At 44.2% G+C, this 16,844-nt stretch overlaps 1 protein-coding gene across 3 annotated transcripts in view; it reads left to right on the plus strand.

Moving 5' to 3' along the window:
• Positions 1–16,844, plus strand: part of SWT1 (SWT1 RNA endoribonuclease homolog) — a 2,657,341-nt gene that overhangs the window by 1,327,781 nt on the left and 1,312,716 nt on the right. For all 3 annotated transcript variants that reach the window (XM_069641360.1, XM_069641359.1, XM_069641361.1), the window contains exon 12: positions 4,665–4,803. In XM_069641360.1, the coding sequence (XP_069497461.1) occupies positions 4,665–4,803 (139 nt within the window). The remainder of the gene's footprint in view (positions 1–4,664; positions 4,804–16,844) is intronic.

Here is a 16,844-nt window from a genome sequence, read left to right on the forward strand (position 1 = left end):
GCAAAAATGAATGCAATCAAAATGGTTCTATTGCCTAATGTGTTGTATGTTATTCAATCAGTCCCACTGTTAATCTATAAATAAAAACAGCTGTTGAAGTTTGATAAACTCTTTCAATCCTACTTATGGGGAATCCACAAAAAACCTTGTGTTCCAAAATACATATTGATGCAAAAAACTGAAGAGGGTGGATTTGGATATCCAAATCTAGTGAAATATTATAAAGCCTTTCTGCTTAAGAAGAGTTCATATTATTTTAGAGAAGAAAGCGTTAAAGAGCCAATCTGACTACGTATGGAAAGAGATTTGTGCACCGTATCATCTAGAAAATATTTATACTGTGGGAAAACTGTCTAATAAAAAGCTAAAGTTACAATCAATAGTGGCAACCAGACAGGCCTTGGGGTTATGGTTTAGGGAAAATGGCCAGATTTACGGTTTCAGCCCAGATGCATCTACTTGGCATAATGAGACATTACAACTTAATACATGTCTGAGTTGGAAGAGCTAGATTAAAAAGGAAATTTTGAAGTTAGGTGATATACTGAATGGGAACAGGTTGTTGCGTTTTGAGGAATTACAAAATAAATATGTTCTAGGACTGTTAAGAAGGATTTCGGAACTCTGACCTGGAGGGGCAGAGGTTCAGAAGGCCAGCCTAGTATCTTGGAACAGGGTAACCTCTGGACAAGCCAGACCAATCAGGGTGGCTATGGCAGGCGGTCAAGACTAAGTCTCAGGAGGGGTGAGGGTGACTGAAAGAGCTCAATGCAAGGACACTAACAAATTACTTCAGACTGGTGTCATATTAAAAATATCGACACATTTATTACAAGGCCTTTGTAACATAGACCATAGCAAAGAATCACAATAATAATATAAAGTAAACCAATACATCACAACCAACACAATATATATACAAGACCATAGGGGTCTAAGGGATTATAAGCACGGAATATGTAGACCACCTAGATGGGGAGGAAAACGGGCAGTGCAGGTAATCTTTAGACCCGGTTCAACATCAAGAATACACCTAACTAAGAGGCAGTCCAAGCCCTACGAAGAGAGGAGCCTTATGCTCAATAGTACATGCACACGCTTGTGCCAATGGACAAAATAGGGTCTCTTCAAGGGTCTCTAGCAGCTAAGGAAGGTGGATGAGGCGATGAAGAACAAGTTCCCACTATTCAAGCAGGACCTCCACTTGAGGGCAGAGGCAGTTTGAAAGTGCGGGATGGAGTTGCTATTTCGCAATAGCGGTGGAAAGGAAAGGGGCCCTCAGGGGCCACTTAGTGCATACAAATGGGCTCCTGCGCTAGGGGCCACCGGTTGGGGTAAGGACTACTTAACGGTCCCCGACACAGGCAGACCCAAACTTCGCCGGTACAGTCCACTTCGCTGGCAGGTTCGAATGCGACAATCAGGACTTCTCGACACCATGTAGACTCTGAGATACAGCGAGGATTCCCAAACAGGACACTGGCGATTTCTCCGCTCTGGGAGGAGGAATCAGCCCAATGTCACTGCAGCAGGCTTCAGGGGCAAGGGGGTCACAAATGCAGTGAACTTGCACAGGTCGTTGCCACATCAGGGCAACACAGTAACCGCGTTTACTCCGGTCCGGGTTCACTCTTCTCACTTCAGACCTGGGAATGCCAAGTGTACGAAATTGTGAGGGTGTCGTGGACACAGAGCAAGCAGTATACCAGGTTTCGAGGGCCTCCTCGAGACGGCGGCGGTATCAGAGCAAACATCCCATGTAAGCTGGTCAGCCCATTGGTTGGCCCAGGGACACTTCCGAAGAGGCTTACTTGTAGGGTTTGTTGAAGGTGCCGAGAATAGTTGATCCCACTATTCCAATGGGTCGAAGCGTCTTCGCAGACCACCTAGGACGATCAGATGCAGAGGGGTCCCACGGGACGACAGCGGGCTCAGGGTGCCAACACTTCCAGCGGGTCACCAGCGGTTCCTCGACTCGGCTTCTTGTTGCAGCATACTTGGCTCCTTATCCTTTGTTCGTGTGAACTAAGGAGATCGACATGCTAGTGGTGTTTCCAGCCTCCTCTTATCCAAAGTTCCTTTTGCGCCAAAATGGAGAGGACCCAATGGGAGATCTGCTCACAAACACTCGCTCCATACGTGGACCAATCACGGACCACGGTGGTCCCAGGCATTCAGGACACTCCAGACTCTCTGGCAACCAGGATGTGTATTGGGAACAGACATCCCAGCCCACATCCTGGAGGCACACACACGGCATGCAGAAGCCCACAAAAGCATTGGGTTTCACGGGAAAGTGCATGACCAAATAAGGACTGACCCGGGTCGGCTCGACCTGGGGAAGGTGAAGGGGCAAGATGGCCAAAGGACAGGACAAAGAACCTCGTGGCATGGCCATTTTGGAGCCAGGCCACCTATCCGTGCCAAGCGCGGTAAGCACGTTTTACATGGCAAGAAAGTGTTAAAAAATATATGAAAACGATAGCTGCCACCAGTCCTGCCTATGACACATCTGCACAGTTCATAAAAAATCCAGTGAGAGTTTCTAGGGCCTTTGGAATGACTAGAGACCCAAGGGTGCTGTAAAGTAAGTTACATTGCACTCTTGTTACATGTTACACAAAAGCTGCAACATGAGGAAAGGACTAAGGGAAACAAAGTCTCCCAGTAATGACTGTCTTAAGGGCATGTCAGTTTCCCCATAATAAGTGAGCGAAATCCCAGAGAAGTGCAGCTGAGGGCTGTGCTTCTCTGGCAAAGTCTAGATCAGGGTGTAAAACAGCAGCAATAAGTTTGGGGGTTGACACATGGAGGGAAAATTGCATACAATTATGAAATCTTTCCTAACAAGGACAAAGAGAGATGAGTAAATATTTGGACTTGGCTTCCCTTATTAATCAAAGGAAAGATATGGCAGGTGGCTCACTTGGAATGAAACCAGGAATTAGTAAATTACTGATTGGACAAGAGTATAGTGTGCGGACTTGCATGCATTTCATGCCCATGGAAATAGGACATCTTATAGCTTGGAATCGGTTGAAGGAGGATTGGTCGAATGATGTCAATATGGTTATTTCCGAAAATGATTGGAGAGATATACTAAGGGTGAGTATGAATTTGGGGAAAGATATGAACTTGCGTCTAATCAGACAGAAAATTATTGGAAGAATATACTGGACACCAGTTAAGATGTTCAAATTGAAACTGAGATTAGACAAGATATGCTGGAGTTGTGGTACTGATAGAGGTACTGTTATGCATCTATTATGGGACTGTCCGAGAGTACAAGTCTTTTGGAAGGATGTAGTTGATAGAATTGATTTAATTTTTTGAATCAGTTTACAAAGATCTGTGGCAAACATAATCTTGCTTTTACATAAGGATAAATGTGTGAACACTAGAAAACACACTTTCTGGATTGACAGGGCTGTGATGGTAGCGATGAAACTAATCCTTAGGATTTGGAAGACAAGGAAGAAACCTAATATTGAAGATTGGTTGGTGGAATTACGGGTTCTATCAAAGTATGATAAGGTCTCAATGAAGAATAAGGGTAAAAAGGAAGACTACTTAAGGTCATGGGGATCGTTTGAAGCCCTTTATGATCGATATAGTATTGAGACTGTGAGAGGTGGGTAAGATAGATGTGAGAACATTTAAGTTTACTCCCACCCCCCCTTTTTTATTATTTTTTTATTTTTTATTTTTCTTCTTTTTTTTCTTTCTCTTATTTGTTCATGTTGTCTTTTGTGATGTTTAGTGTGGTTTAGTGAGTACCTTTGGTAATGCTTTATTATTTTATGTTTCACATAGAGTGGTTATGTTAATGAAATATACGATGTGAGATGTTCGGAAACTTTGGTTATTGAATGCTTATTGCAATATTTTATTGGATCTATGCGACGTTGTTATGAATTGCTGAAAATCTAATGGAGATTTAAAAAAAAAAGAAAATATACTGCAACAAAAAAAGAAATTGGTGTACAATAGTGCCTTTATCGTATGGTGTGTCCTTTTGTTGACACATGTTTCGACCTAACTCCGGTCTTTTTCAAAACATTGATATATATTGCATACTCAAGACCAGGTAAGGGCTTGTCCCCCTGGCACACCCAAGACCAGAGAGGGGCTTGTTCCCCTGGTAGTTGGAGAGATCTGGGAAAGGGTTGTAACGGCGGCTACAGCGCAATAGCCAATTGTATTGTTTCTTTCTCATAGGGGTTTTTGTAGGATTGTAGTGTGATGGTTAGAATAGGCTTTGGACACAGGGCAGTGGATATCATTATTTTGGACATCTTGACAACGACTGGTCTATTAGTTATTGTTGAGGCAGGGAGACCCCTCATAGATTTAGGGACAGTGAGACCCTTTTTCCAACCCTCTTTATTTTTAAAAGATGCATCAACCTTTCCATTTTTATTCTGATGTGGACAACCAGTTATTTTTCAAAATGTTGTGAACTGTCATGGATTATGTGTTAAGTTGCAGAAGAAAACGTGTTGTAATTTTCAAGAATTATGCAACTTTAACAATACTATTGCAACACTATTCCATATGTACAATTATGTATCGCTTGCATGTATCATTTTAAGTAAAATGAATAAGACCAACTACTTAAAATCTTACAAACGGAAATATTAAAATGTTATACATTTTTCTTTAAGGTACTGTTTTTGAAGCCCCCATGGACATTGTCTGACCTGCTGCAGTGCTTTAAGAAACACTGGCTTGCTGTGTTTGGAATGGTTGTGAAAAGAGACTTGCTTGAGTCAATTGATTTCTTGCATGAAAATATGTGCAAAGGTATGTGATCGCTATCCATATTTTTCAAAACCAACTGTTTGCACAACATATCTTGTGAACAAGTTTTGCACTTTTAGGGAACTCAATCTACAAACAAAGGGTTGCTCTTGCATTCACATGAAATTGTGCAACCTAGAACAATACAAAAGCAATGTATTACATTTGTTTGTATTCAATACTCTTTGCTCAAATTGAATTGGAAAATATCTAAAAAAAAAAAGTTTACAGATTACAAATTATATATAGTATAACAGTATTTATAAAACAATATGGTTTTCTATAAAACAACTTACAATAATGCATCATAATCTAAAAAATTATTTAGAATAACACATACGTTTAAATAGAATACAATATATGACATTTAATGTTTACAGTTAACATCTGGGGAGTCAAGTAGTTTCTAATTTTCAGAAATTCACTTTGGGACTTAGACTTGTTACCGGAAAGCTTTCCAGTTGGAGTTAATTTACTTTCTTAGCAGGAGTTATTAAATAACAAACTATTTCTTCTCAACTGGAGATGCCAACCCTTTTACAGTCTGCCGAATTACCCACAGAGTTTAGCATACATCTTTCCAGAAAGGTTTACTCGTCATAGACTCAAAATAAGTATGCCTTAACGAGCCGTCAAATGTACTAAAATGTGTATTTTTCTAATTTAGATCCAATTGCTTTTTGCGGAGTGCCAAAACAGTCATTCAATAACATGTTAGACTGGAGTAAGAAATCCCAATTTATTTCATAAGCCACATTTTCCCCAGTCTTTTTGTGTGGAGAATTAGTCTACAATTTGATGTACTACCTTGGCTAACTAGGCAGTCCTAAGCAATTTGATTCATGCCTACTTAGTTTTGTGTAGATTCTGGAGGCAGCATGGTCAAAATACTACTGACACACATTAAAAGTACTATTAATTTTATTTTACGAAGAGACAATGTTCACTTTTTAGTCACGGGAGACCAAAGTTTGCATAGAGTTTGGCGAATGAAATAAGATAATAAAGACCAAATCTCACAGAGATGGAATATTCTTTAATTCATCCAAAACTTCCCAAAATTTGTTTCATGTTCATGATACATGGGCTATATCATAACGGTACGACGTCCTTTCATCGCCTGCTTTTTCATCCCCAGGCTTTTAAACGTGCACATTCCATCGAATGTGCACATCACATTTTTTTAGGGTGGGTGGGAAAGGGCAAATAAGGGTTTGGGTGGGTGGGCAATAGCAAACAATAAGTGTGGGTGGGTGGTTTGGGCCCCCCCAAAAATAAAAAAAATAAAAAAACCATGAGCACATTCGATGGAATGTGTAAGTTAAAAAGCCTGGGGATGAAAAGGCAGATGATGAATTGACATGGAACCATCGTAACATCAGTGGAGTTTAAGAAAAGGTTGTCTTAAAGCATTTTTGGTAACTCTAATAATAGAGAAATTACAAACACAAGTTCTTTTTTGGAATAACAGACTTGTTAAGGGGAATGACTACTTTTATATGTATTCACTGGCAAAAACGTTGTTAAAGGGATGTTATGGTTAAGTTGCACTAGTAAAAACTTATGCAATTCAATGGACAAACGTTGATACAGGGATGTTATGGTTACAGGTAAAACCGAAAAGCTGCAGAAATTAGCAGGTTATGGTCCGCTAAGCAACCATAACTCGCGCTACCCCTGTGCACTGCAAGGACTAACACCCATGACATCAAAGATGACATTCATGACATGACTGATGACATCACATGTGTGGCTCTCTTTTTGTTCAGTGACCTATGTACACCGGATGCTTTTCTTCACTGGGAGTCGGGAATTAAAAGTGGGAAAGGTGCTATATTTGTTGACCTTACCCTTCTCACATGTTCTGACACTACTTTCCTTAGGGTTGAGTCACATCAGAAGATACATATACATAGGGGAAGAAGCAAGCCTGAAACACAGCAATCAATTCTGTGCATGAACATAAGCGGTGAGGGTATGAACACTTTCTGGTGGTACCCCTACTTTTTTGTGACTTTACTTTATGTATGCTCATATTTGTATACGCTGTGGTCTCTTTGTGTTGTGTATAGTAGTACAGTAATGTAGTAAGAAAGGCATTTGTAGCTACTTCTCAAACGAAAGCGTTCATCATTGTACAATCCAACATCCGAAGATGTTGATTATTACACCTGTATGATGCATGCTATAGACAATTGCAACGTTTCTACATGACTGGGCGCATGTACTGGAAAGAACTTTGTAATGCAATCGTGTTTATAGCAATGTATTGTTTAAAGAAGTATGTATCATATGATAGTTCTTCCAATGATTTCTGATAGTCCTCTGCCAACATTACAACGACAGTTCCTTGTGGAGAGTGTTTATGAAAACTATATACACATGTGATCCCATCAGTCATGTCATGAATGACATTTGTGATGTCATCTTTGATGTCATGGGTGTTAGTCCTTGCAGTGCACAGGGGTAGCGCAAGTTATGGTTGCTTAGCTGACCATAACTTGCCAATTTCTGGGGTTTTCCAGTTTTACCTGTAAACATAACGTCCTTGTAACGTTTGTCCATTGAATTGCATAGGTTTTTACTAATGCAACTTAACCATAACGTCCCTTTAACAACACTTTTTGTCAGTGAATTTCATTGGTTTTTAGCAGGATACCCTTGGTTTGTAAACAAGAACTGTGCAGCATAGTGCAACTGCTGGCACCTTGTTAATGCAGATAGCAGTCACGGACTATGCGTCTGTTTGCACAGATCATTTGGCATCCAACCTGCTGAGGAAGGCAGGTGCTCTCTTACATAGTGATGCCAATCACCAAAAGCAAAGAACATAGACAAACGGCACCATGTGCAAGAATTGCCAGAGAAAATAGAGTAGGTTTGCAAATTGTGCACTTATGAAGCAAACAGGACAAAGGCATAGGGAGTGCACCATAACGGAATGCATCAACAGAAGTGACGTCTGCCTTCACCAATCTTACCACACACACTGCTACTGTAAAGGGAAACAAAGAACGAACGGCCAGAGTAATGACTGGAAAGTGCTAAAACCTGAACGTCACTACAATGTAGTAAGGACCCTAAACTTTGGCTAATAATTGCACACGTGCTGCAGTGTGCAATAGTACAGAAGCATAATGTGTCTTTTTGTAACGCAGCAATGGCAAGCACCTTAGAGTGGCAGGATGAAAATGTCCCTCATGACACAATGAGTTTCTATAGTAACCCCATTGGTACGCACAATGTTGTGAACTGTAAATTATGTAATATATATTGCTTCATGTACACCAAACACATTCTCTTTTCAGTAAGAGAACATATTGGAAAGGAAAACAAGGCAGTACAAGTGGCAACCCTTCCACAGCAGCATACGGGCATAGGAAAGGAAAGAAACTCTGTTCATAGGGAAATGGACTGCGTGGAAGTCAAAGTGGAGAAATTGGTGAAGAATTGTGCCGCTTTAAAGGTTGCGTACAAGGATATATTTTGGACACAATGAAACTGCACTGGCACACCTGCACATGTACTCCTTCCCCATGTCAGAGCCCGCCATTCCCTCAAAAACCGTTTAATTGGAGACGTTATGGTAATACATCAATCACTTCCTCCCCTCACAACCAAGTTGTGCGAATCCCCATTTCCCCACAATAAGTATCCACTTCGGCTACCACTTCCTTTTCAAAATGGGGTGTATGCATGTGTACAAGTAAATGGTAATAATGAGAATGTTGCTGAGTGTTTGTGTGGTATTCTTTTTTTTACCTGAAATGGGGTTCAAACTCAACAGCACACAGTGTGCTCATTGCAATGACCGCAAGTAAGAAAAAGGTAGGTGTCCTACGGACACCGCAGCTGTCCGGCCTATCCACAATGACAATGGATGCATCCGTACGCCGCCAGCAGGCTCTGCATGTTGTCCACTACCTATCAATGCGTGTGGGAGCGGAAGTTTCTGCGTAGTGCAAGTACATGCATGTGTATCTGTTCCTCTGTGTCCTGGTAACATCGCCACTGTGCAGCATATGCAAAGGAACGTTAATTGGGTTGGGGCGTCCACCCACGACCTACAGGGATACACATAAATATCCCACCTGCTGTACCCTATAAATATCTAGCATCTCCCAAAATGGTTGGCGCACTTGTGGCACACTTTTTGTCAGTAGAGAAGACGCAACAGTGTTGCAAAGGACACCCATGCACATGCGCACAAAGCATTTTGCCCAAAACTCGTCCAGCAGTCCGGAAGGAGAACATTGGCAATGTCACCATGCGACCGCACCCACACTGAGTGTGGCCCCTTATTTCTGGGACAGGACCGGACACTTGAACAGCGGCAAAGTACAGGGTTGAGCAATGTACGGAGTGTTTTTCGGAAAGTACACGCTTACAAACACACCACAATGTGCCGTTGCACTTGTTTGAATGTTTTGGAACAATGTAGGCCTGCTTTCCGGGTGAAAGTTGTCCACAGCAACCTTACAAAAGGGCACACCGCAGAGGTCTGTGCAATCTGTTTGCAGCTTTTCAGAACAGAGTCGCAGGCCACATAGGTTTGCCCTGTAAGTAATGGTGCATCAGATCTGCTGTGCTACAGTGTGTCTGCAACTAATAGCAACCATGTCAGTCCGGCTGAGTACACACAGTAATGGAGAACATTATGAACGGGCCTTGCTGTGACTCACACTTGCAGCTGCGATAGTCCCTATTGTCCCAATCTCATGGGTAGCTTGCGGCAAAGGGGAGTATGCGCATGCGCGTTTCCGCAAGGATGGCGAGGGTCGTGTCCCAATGAAGCAGAAACATTCCTTCTTCCCTTTCCAGTGGCTTCTTTGCAGCATGCCGTCATTGAGTACTGTTAAAAAGTTCCACACACTTCCACCAATGACATTGAAGAGCTCTCCATCTAACAGTATCAGTTCTGTACAACAGTCCTCTCCGTACACACCACGCGTAGAAATGTTGCTGCACAATCCCTGTGGCTCCATAGTCCCATTTCCATGGGCGCCATCCTGAAATTCCCTGGATGTGACTTTCGTGCTGCGTGGGGGAATAACTTGCCACCAGGGTACGGGGAGTTTGTTGTAAGGGGCGGCTCTGAAAAGAGCTTTTTTTTTTGTTAGATGCACATTTTTTCAGTTTTTATTTGATTTTGTTTTTTCTTGTGCAGACATTGTTACAGTGAACTCTTCACTGCATCTTGTAGACGAGTAAACAAAACAGCATTACCAATGGGCGACAAAGAAATGGCATTTGCTTTGAAAAATTCTGCATTTCCACAACTAATGAGGTAATTGTTGCAGAAGAACATCCCAGCAGTGGACAAAAAAGTTTACATGCTTCTGTTGATGAGACACCTTCCTGCCTCTGGCTCGGAACAACTTCCAGGAGCAATGTCCCATACCCTTCGTGGTGTTATGGATGAGAAAAGCAACTTGGCAGTGGGAAAAAGCCTCTTCACTAGATTAAGCAACCTGTTCAGTCGACGGAACAAGCCTAAACAAGACACGTAACCCATATTCATGCCACTGTAGTGGATGACGATAACTGCGCTCGTAGACACCATTCCACAATGCGACCACTCCTTCCAACCCGAAATTGTCAACAACGTTTCTTTCTAGGGCATACTTGTGCAGATCTAGTAGAAAGGCATCACCTATAGGCAACACAATGCTTTTCGCCATGTCAGCCAGCCTCACTACGCAGAGTGTAGTGTACAGCAGTTCGACCGCCCCTTCCTGTGAACCACACCCACAGTACCTGATTGGATAATCCCGAAAGTCCCTTGTCCAGCAAGGTAAGAAGTGCAGATTGTGGCACGTGTGGTGCCCAAAGTACTGCAAGGGACGCACCCCAGTAAAGCAGGAGCAGTCCTTCTTCCCTTTCCACTATCTCTTTGTCCAGCACGACCTCATTGGGTATGGGTAAATGGGCACACACGATTCCACCAAAGACATCCAAGACGTCACCCTCTAACACTATCAGTTCTGCACAACACTTTAAAGGTAACGTTACAAATTCAGTATGCTAGTGTGCTGTCACTGGACAGCACATCCAGTAGAAAGTTCATTAAAACATGGCAAGATTTATGCATCCACATTCATCCACTTGCGCACCGATCTCCAAAAAAAGGAGGTACGGAAACTTTTTCTGCACTGTGTGTATGACTGTTATAATTGCCTCTGCGCACAGTATCTGCCACTGAGCGGCCATTACGTTCTTTAAAAGCATAATGTTTTTGATATGTGCTTGCAACGTTCTCATTTAGCCATATCATACAGTGTAATATCGAAACAGGAACTCTCTGCTTTCCTTCCGACAATGCTACCAGATTTTTTCCCCACTAACCCACCTCCTACGTAAATCGTAAACAAATGACACCAATAGCAATATTGAATGTATGGTACCAAGCAAAAGCAACTTTCCAAAAGATCACTGTCTGCACAGCTGTACTTCTGTCTACGCTGCACTATTGCAACAGGCTCTTTTTAAATCTGCCCCCTTCTACTCTCCGTCCTCTGGAACACATCCAGAAGAGGAGTGCTCGACTTGGGATGGTATCTCGCCTGCACTGAAATGTCGCCAATAGCTCCCAGTGGCTGCGACAAATAAAGTGAGAAGACTGCATTATGCGGAGGGACTTCAATACCTTCAACTGTAACTCCCTATATATTTGCGTGTGCGAGCTCTTCCCTCATCTGCCTCCAATTCCCTCATGGTCAGGTGCTTCTGCAAAAAACCAGTTGGTGGTAGTTGTGCTATTTCGTCAGCTGCCTCCCTCTGCACCTGGCTCCCTGACACTTGAGGGGATCCATCGCCGGTTCCGGAAGCACCTCAAAGCCTTCTCTTATCGTTTGCTGTTTCTGCGCCTCTCCCCAGCTAACTGCCTGACATAAACTGATTCTGCACTACTTACCTGACGACTCTGATGTCGGGCCCATGTCACCTTTCCCCGCCAGGCGAACCCCTGCACTGGCATTCTAGCAAATCCTGCACTTTAGGACTGTTTTCTGTATGCCTAACAGTGCATCCACCACCTGTTGTGTGCGCATATCCGTGCACTTAGCACAATTGGCCGTTATTTTTACTTATTGTCATTTATTCTTATTCCCATGTACTGGACCTTCCCCTCCCTCCAACCATGCACTTGGGCGATCTAAGTCACACCTGGTCTAGTAGGGTTGTTGTGTCTGTTTCATCTCCCTTGCCACGTTGCGCTTTGTTAGACGTGTGTGTAGGAACATTACGAATGCCATGGCATACAATTGCACATCATATGATATCATACACACAATGCATGCACAACAGTAGGATGCCTGCCACTTACTCTGTACACTGTAAAGTTTTGTTTTCCGCAGTACCCCACTTACTGCACACTTTTCAAAAAATATTGTGCACACGAAGCACAGCTTGCATGTTACTAACTGCAAATAAATACATGCATACACCCAGGATGCCTGCCCCTTACCTTGCACACTGCCACCATAGCATTCTGCACTTCTTTGTGCAAAAAGGCCTTCTGCCACAGTGTTTGCGTACACACTAGACCCGCCAACCATATAGAGCAGTGTCTTTCGCTCCACAATTTCTTTTCCATGGATTCCATGCCCTTTACATGCTGGATGTAGCATGTGGAAGCGTGAAAGTGCAGCGTAATCCGTGACGTTTTTTTTGTGCTTGCGAGGGCAGGTAGGTGGGGGGGGCGGTTTAAATGTAAACAGGGTAGGGGTTTGGGTCTATAGTGCTGTCTCAGAAAACAAAGGTTTTTATTTTATTTTTTTGTCATGTAAGTGCTTTTTTGATGACTTTCTGTTTGCTTCTCCTCACATTTTTATGGACTGGACACCAACGCTTCTCTTAAAGTTCTACAGGATTGTCTGCAATGCTTCATGCAGAGTGGCAAACAAAACAGCATTGCCAATGGAGGTCAAAAGAATGCCATTTCCTTGGAACCACTGCAAATCTTGCTTGATAATGCTGTTCTAGTCGGTGCACAACATCCCAGCACTGCACATAGTCGCACATGCTTCTGTTTATGAAACACCTCCAGACCTCTGGCTGTTGGTAAATTACACCGGCCCATGCGCCTCTTGGTGGTATGGAGGAGAAAATCGCCTTGGCAGTGGGAAAAATCTTCATCACTTCTGTCATCAACTTCTTGAGGTGGTGGAGCAAATGTGAGCACGACATGTACTCCAAATGTAGTGCTCCATAATACATGACCACAACATCCACACAGCCGACAGAGGCCACACTTGCACAAAGGAGAACTATGGCACCGAAAGCCCACTCGTACATTGTGCCCCAAAAAGCCTCCACTCCTTCCAACTGAAAGTTAGTATCAAAGCCTCTTTCCACAGCATACCTGTGCAGATCTTGCACAAAGGTATCACCCACGATGAGCACTCTGCGTCTGTCCATCTCTGTCAACCTCACTGCATCGAGGTTTGGGGAAATATATCCCTGCCCCTTCCTGTGACCCACACCCTCGACAACTGATTGGATAATCCCCACAGTTCCATTTGCAAAGGCACCATGCTCAAAAGGGAAGATTGTAGCATGTGCGCCTTCCCAGCTACAGCGAGGGCCACACCCCATTAAAGCACAGGCACTCCTTATTCCGTTTCCACTATTATGTATATGCAACACTCCCGCATTAGGTAGTATGCAATAGTCAAACACGCATGTAGCATTCAAATCCAAGACCTCTGCATCGAATAACTATCATTTCTGCACTGCACTGCAGACGTACCTTTACACACTCACAGTACAGGTCTTGTCATGTGAAAGCTCCTCCAGGTAACAGCTCTCCAAACCGATGCACGCTTTCAGCATCCACATTCACCCAGAGTGGCACCCAGCACCACGAACTGCAGGTAGCCATAGTTTTTTTTCCTCCCAGCATGTCATGATCTCTGCTTCCAAAAGGTCAGGGTTTTCCCAACTCCCTTGGAAGCAGATCCATAACCCAGGTTCCGAGTGCCAACCAGTCCCAATTGGGACCTTTTGGACCCAGTCCTGGCGCCAGTGGCACCAGGCTCATAAATATGCCCAGTCCCAGCGCTGGAAGCGCCGGGCTCATAATGCTTGGGTGGACTTACCTGCAGCAGACCATGCTGCTTACTTGCCTGCCAGTTGAGCCTCTGATCCTCTTCTGTTTGGAACTACTTTTCCTGTTGGGTGGGGCAGGAGCCACTCCCTAGATTCAGAACACTGGAACTCTTCTGGAAAGCAAGAACTCTTTTCTTACCTAGGCGTGGCTGTGGAAGGAGACACCTAAGCACTACAGGAGGCTATTTAAACCACACCCGATGGATGAATCTTGCTTTGCGTTATTCTGCATCCTCTGCAGCAGAACGCTCATCGTGTCTTCTGCATCTGATCCTGAGCCTAAGGAAAAAGGCTTACCATCCTGAATCCAGTCTTCAGCAACACCTATAAAGACAAGAAAGAACAGGTTAGCATTACGGTCTTCAGTGACAGCTCTTCACTTACCTGGTCCATCGGCTGTCACCAACGCCTCGCGCTGCATTCCGGCATCTGAAAGACAAAGGCTTACCTACTCTTTGTGCGCATAGGAGGTCTTCACACTGCATTCCGGCATCTGAAAGACAAAAGCTTACCAACTCTTCGCACGCTCCGGAGGCCTTCGGCGCTGCATCCCGCATCTGAAAGACAAAACAAGGTGCGTTTAAAGACATTGGGGAACTTTAATACTCACGTGCCATTACTCCTTTCCACATCTAACCCAGTGGGTATTCCGGCACCCTGCAGCCGCTCCGAACTTGTACCTGCAAAATAAAAAGACAGTTAGAGCGCATCGTGAAGCAGGTAACAAGCGCTTACTTACGTGCTTCCAGGCGCTTCTATTCATCACACGGGCTCCATCTTCAACTCACTTCAGCCCGTCATCCGCCATCGCCGGAACCCTGCAAAACAAGAAACATCATTACTAAAGACTTTAAAGACATTAGAATTACTTGAAACTTACCGTTCGTGCAGTAAACGACGGACAGCAGTCCTCTGAAGTCAAGAGGCCTGCTCCCCTTATCCAGTGAAGAAACTGGTTACAGCACCCTGCCCCGAGGCAGATGGAGAGCACGGCGTTCACTTACCTAAGGTGAGAGCGTTAACCTTTGGGGTTCTACAGGAGAAGAGGAGGGGAAGAAGAGAGAGACATTCAATAACCCAGTTCCTTAATCCCATATTTTCTATCTGCAGACATCTTACCCTTCGAGTCAGACATACAGTGCACAGAGGTCCAGCCCAAAGAGCCAGCCGTGTGTTACACATCACCTTTGAAGATACGGTATACGCCCAGTCAAGACCGGCGCCTCTACGGGAATCGGGTGAGCGTTACAGAACGCAAAGCCTACCACAAAACTCCCGTCCAGGCGCTATGGAAACCTTGGATACCGACCAGCTAGCCCAGTTACTTGGGGAACTAAGGGCAGAAGTGCATGCAGCCCGTCAGGAAACGAACGCTCTAAGAAGGGAACTGATTATTTCCAAGGAGCGAACAGATGATCTCGCTAGACAATTGCTACAGTCACAAGCCGGACAGACCCCGTTACCCGCATCTGGGGGAAATCTTCCTTCTACATCCTCTATGAATCCAGTGCAGATCAACCTACCTGGGAATGTACCTCTGGCTCCGCCCGAACGATTTTCTGGTGACCCAAAGAGGTTTGCAGTATTTATCAATCAGTGCCGGTTGCATTTCTTATGCCGGCCAGCAGCCTTTCCAACTGATCAAGCTAAAGTAGCTTTCGTGCTTTCGTACCTTAGTGGCAATGCGGCAGGCTGGTCGATCCCTCTAGTAAATCAAGATGATCCGGTCCTCCATGATTTTCAAGCTTTTCAGCTCAGTATGGAAAAACTGTTCGCAAGACATTCACAGGGGCAGGCCTTGGACAATGAGCTTCTTTCGTTGCGACAAGGTAATCAAGACCTTTTGGCTTATATTGCGTCTTTCAACAGACTGATAGTGGAAACTCAATGGCCTGAGGACAAAAGGATTACGCTGTTTTATAGAGGTCTACGTGGAGAGCTCAAAGATGTGTTAGCCCAAGTAGTGAATCCCCCACAAGATTGTTCGGACTATATAGACTTAGTCGTTCAAATAGATCACAGACTGCAGAACAGGAAGGCCGATCGTTCCAAGTTTGATGCTCGAGTATTTTCCAAACCGCCAACTCCTTCCAAAGGAGTAGACTCCGGGGAACCCATGCAAATAGGGGGTCTGAAAGGTCCTCTAACACAAAAGGAGCGGGAAAGGAGAAAACAGTTGCAATTATGCCTCTATTGCGGAAACTCAGGGCACTTTCTTCGAGACTGTCCGGTGAAACCTGCCAAGAAGGCAGTAAGAGCTGCAGTTACCAAAGTTACAAACTCTGAGCAGGGAAACGACCTCGCCCGACAAGAATAGAGGTCCTCTTGCCGAGCGTGAAAACCAGTTCCGTGACCTCGCATTTCGTGATACCTATGGTCCTCATTAGCCCTGATAATCCGGATCGATTACATGCAATTGAAGCTTACGTCGACAGCGGTGCCATCTGCAATTATGTGGATCATGAAATGGTTTTGAGGATGAATCTAACTCTTTGTCCCAAGGCTGTAAAGGAAGTCATTACTACGGTGGATGGTACGGAGATAGCCTCCGGGCCAGTAACGCATACCACTCAAGAGGTGACGCTAGTAAGTCAAGATGGACACCATGAGAAGATCGTGTTCGATGTGATCAAGGCCCCTCAGTTTCAGATTATTCTAGGAATACCTTGGTTAGAGAAACACAATCCTCTGATCGATTGGCGAGCAAGAACGGTCCAGTTTCCAGAATGTGTCTCTACTTGTCACCCTCCACCTGGTGTTGCACTGGCAGCAATTTCTTCAGAGACTCCCCAGTTACCTCCCGAATACCTAGAATACCAAGATGTTTTCCGGAAGGATCAGGCTAACTCTCTACCTCCTCATAGGTCTTATGACTGCCAGATAGACCTGATACCTGGATCTACTCCTCCTTGTAGTAGAATTTATGCCCTCACCCA

The sequence above is a fragment of the Ambystoma mexicanum genome, chromosome 1q (genome assembly GCF_040938575.1).
Source record: "Ambystoma mexicanum isolate Mex_15411 chromosome 1q, UKY_AmexF1_1, whole genome shotgun sequence".
Lineage (NCBI taxonomy): Eukaryota > Metazoa > Chordata > Amphibia > Caudata > Ambystomatidae > Ambystoma > Ambystoma mexicanum.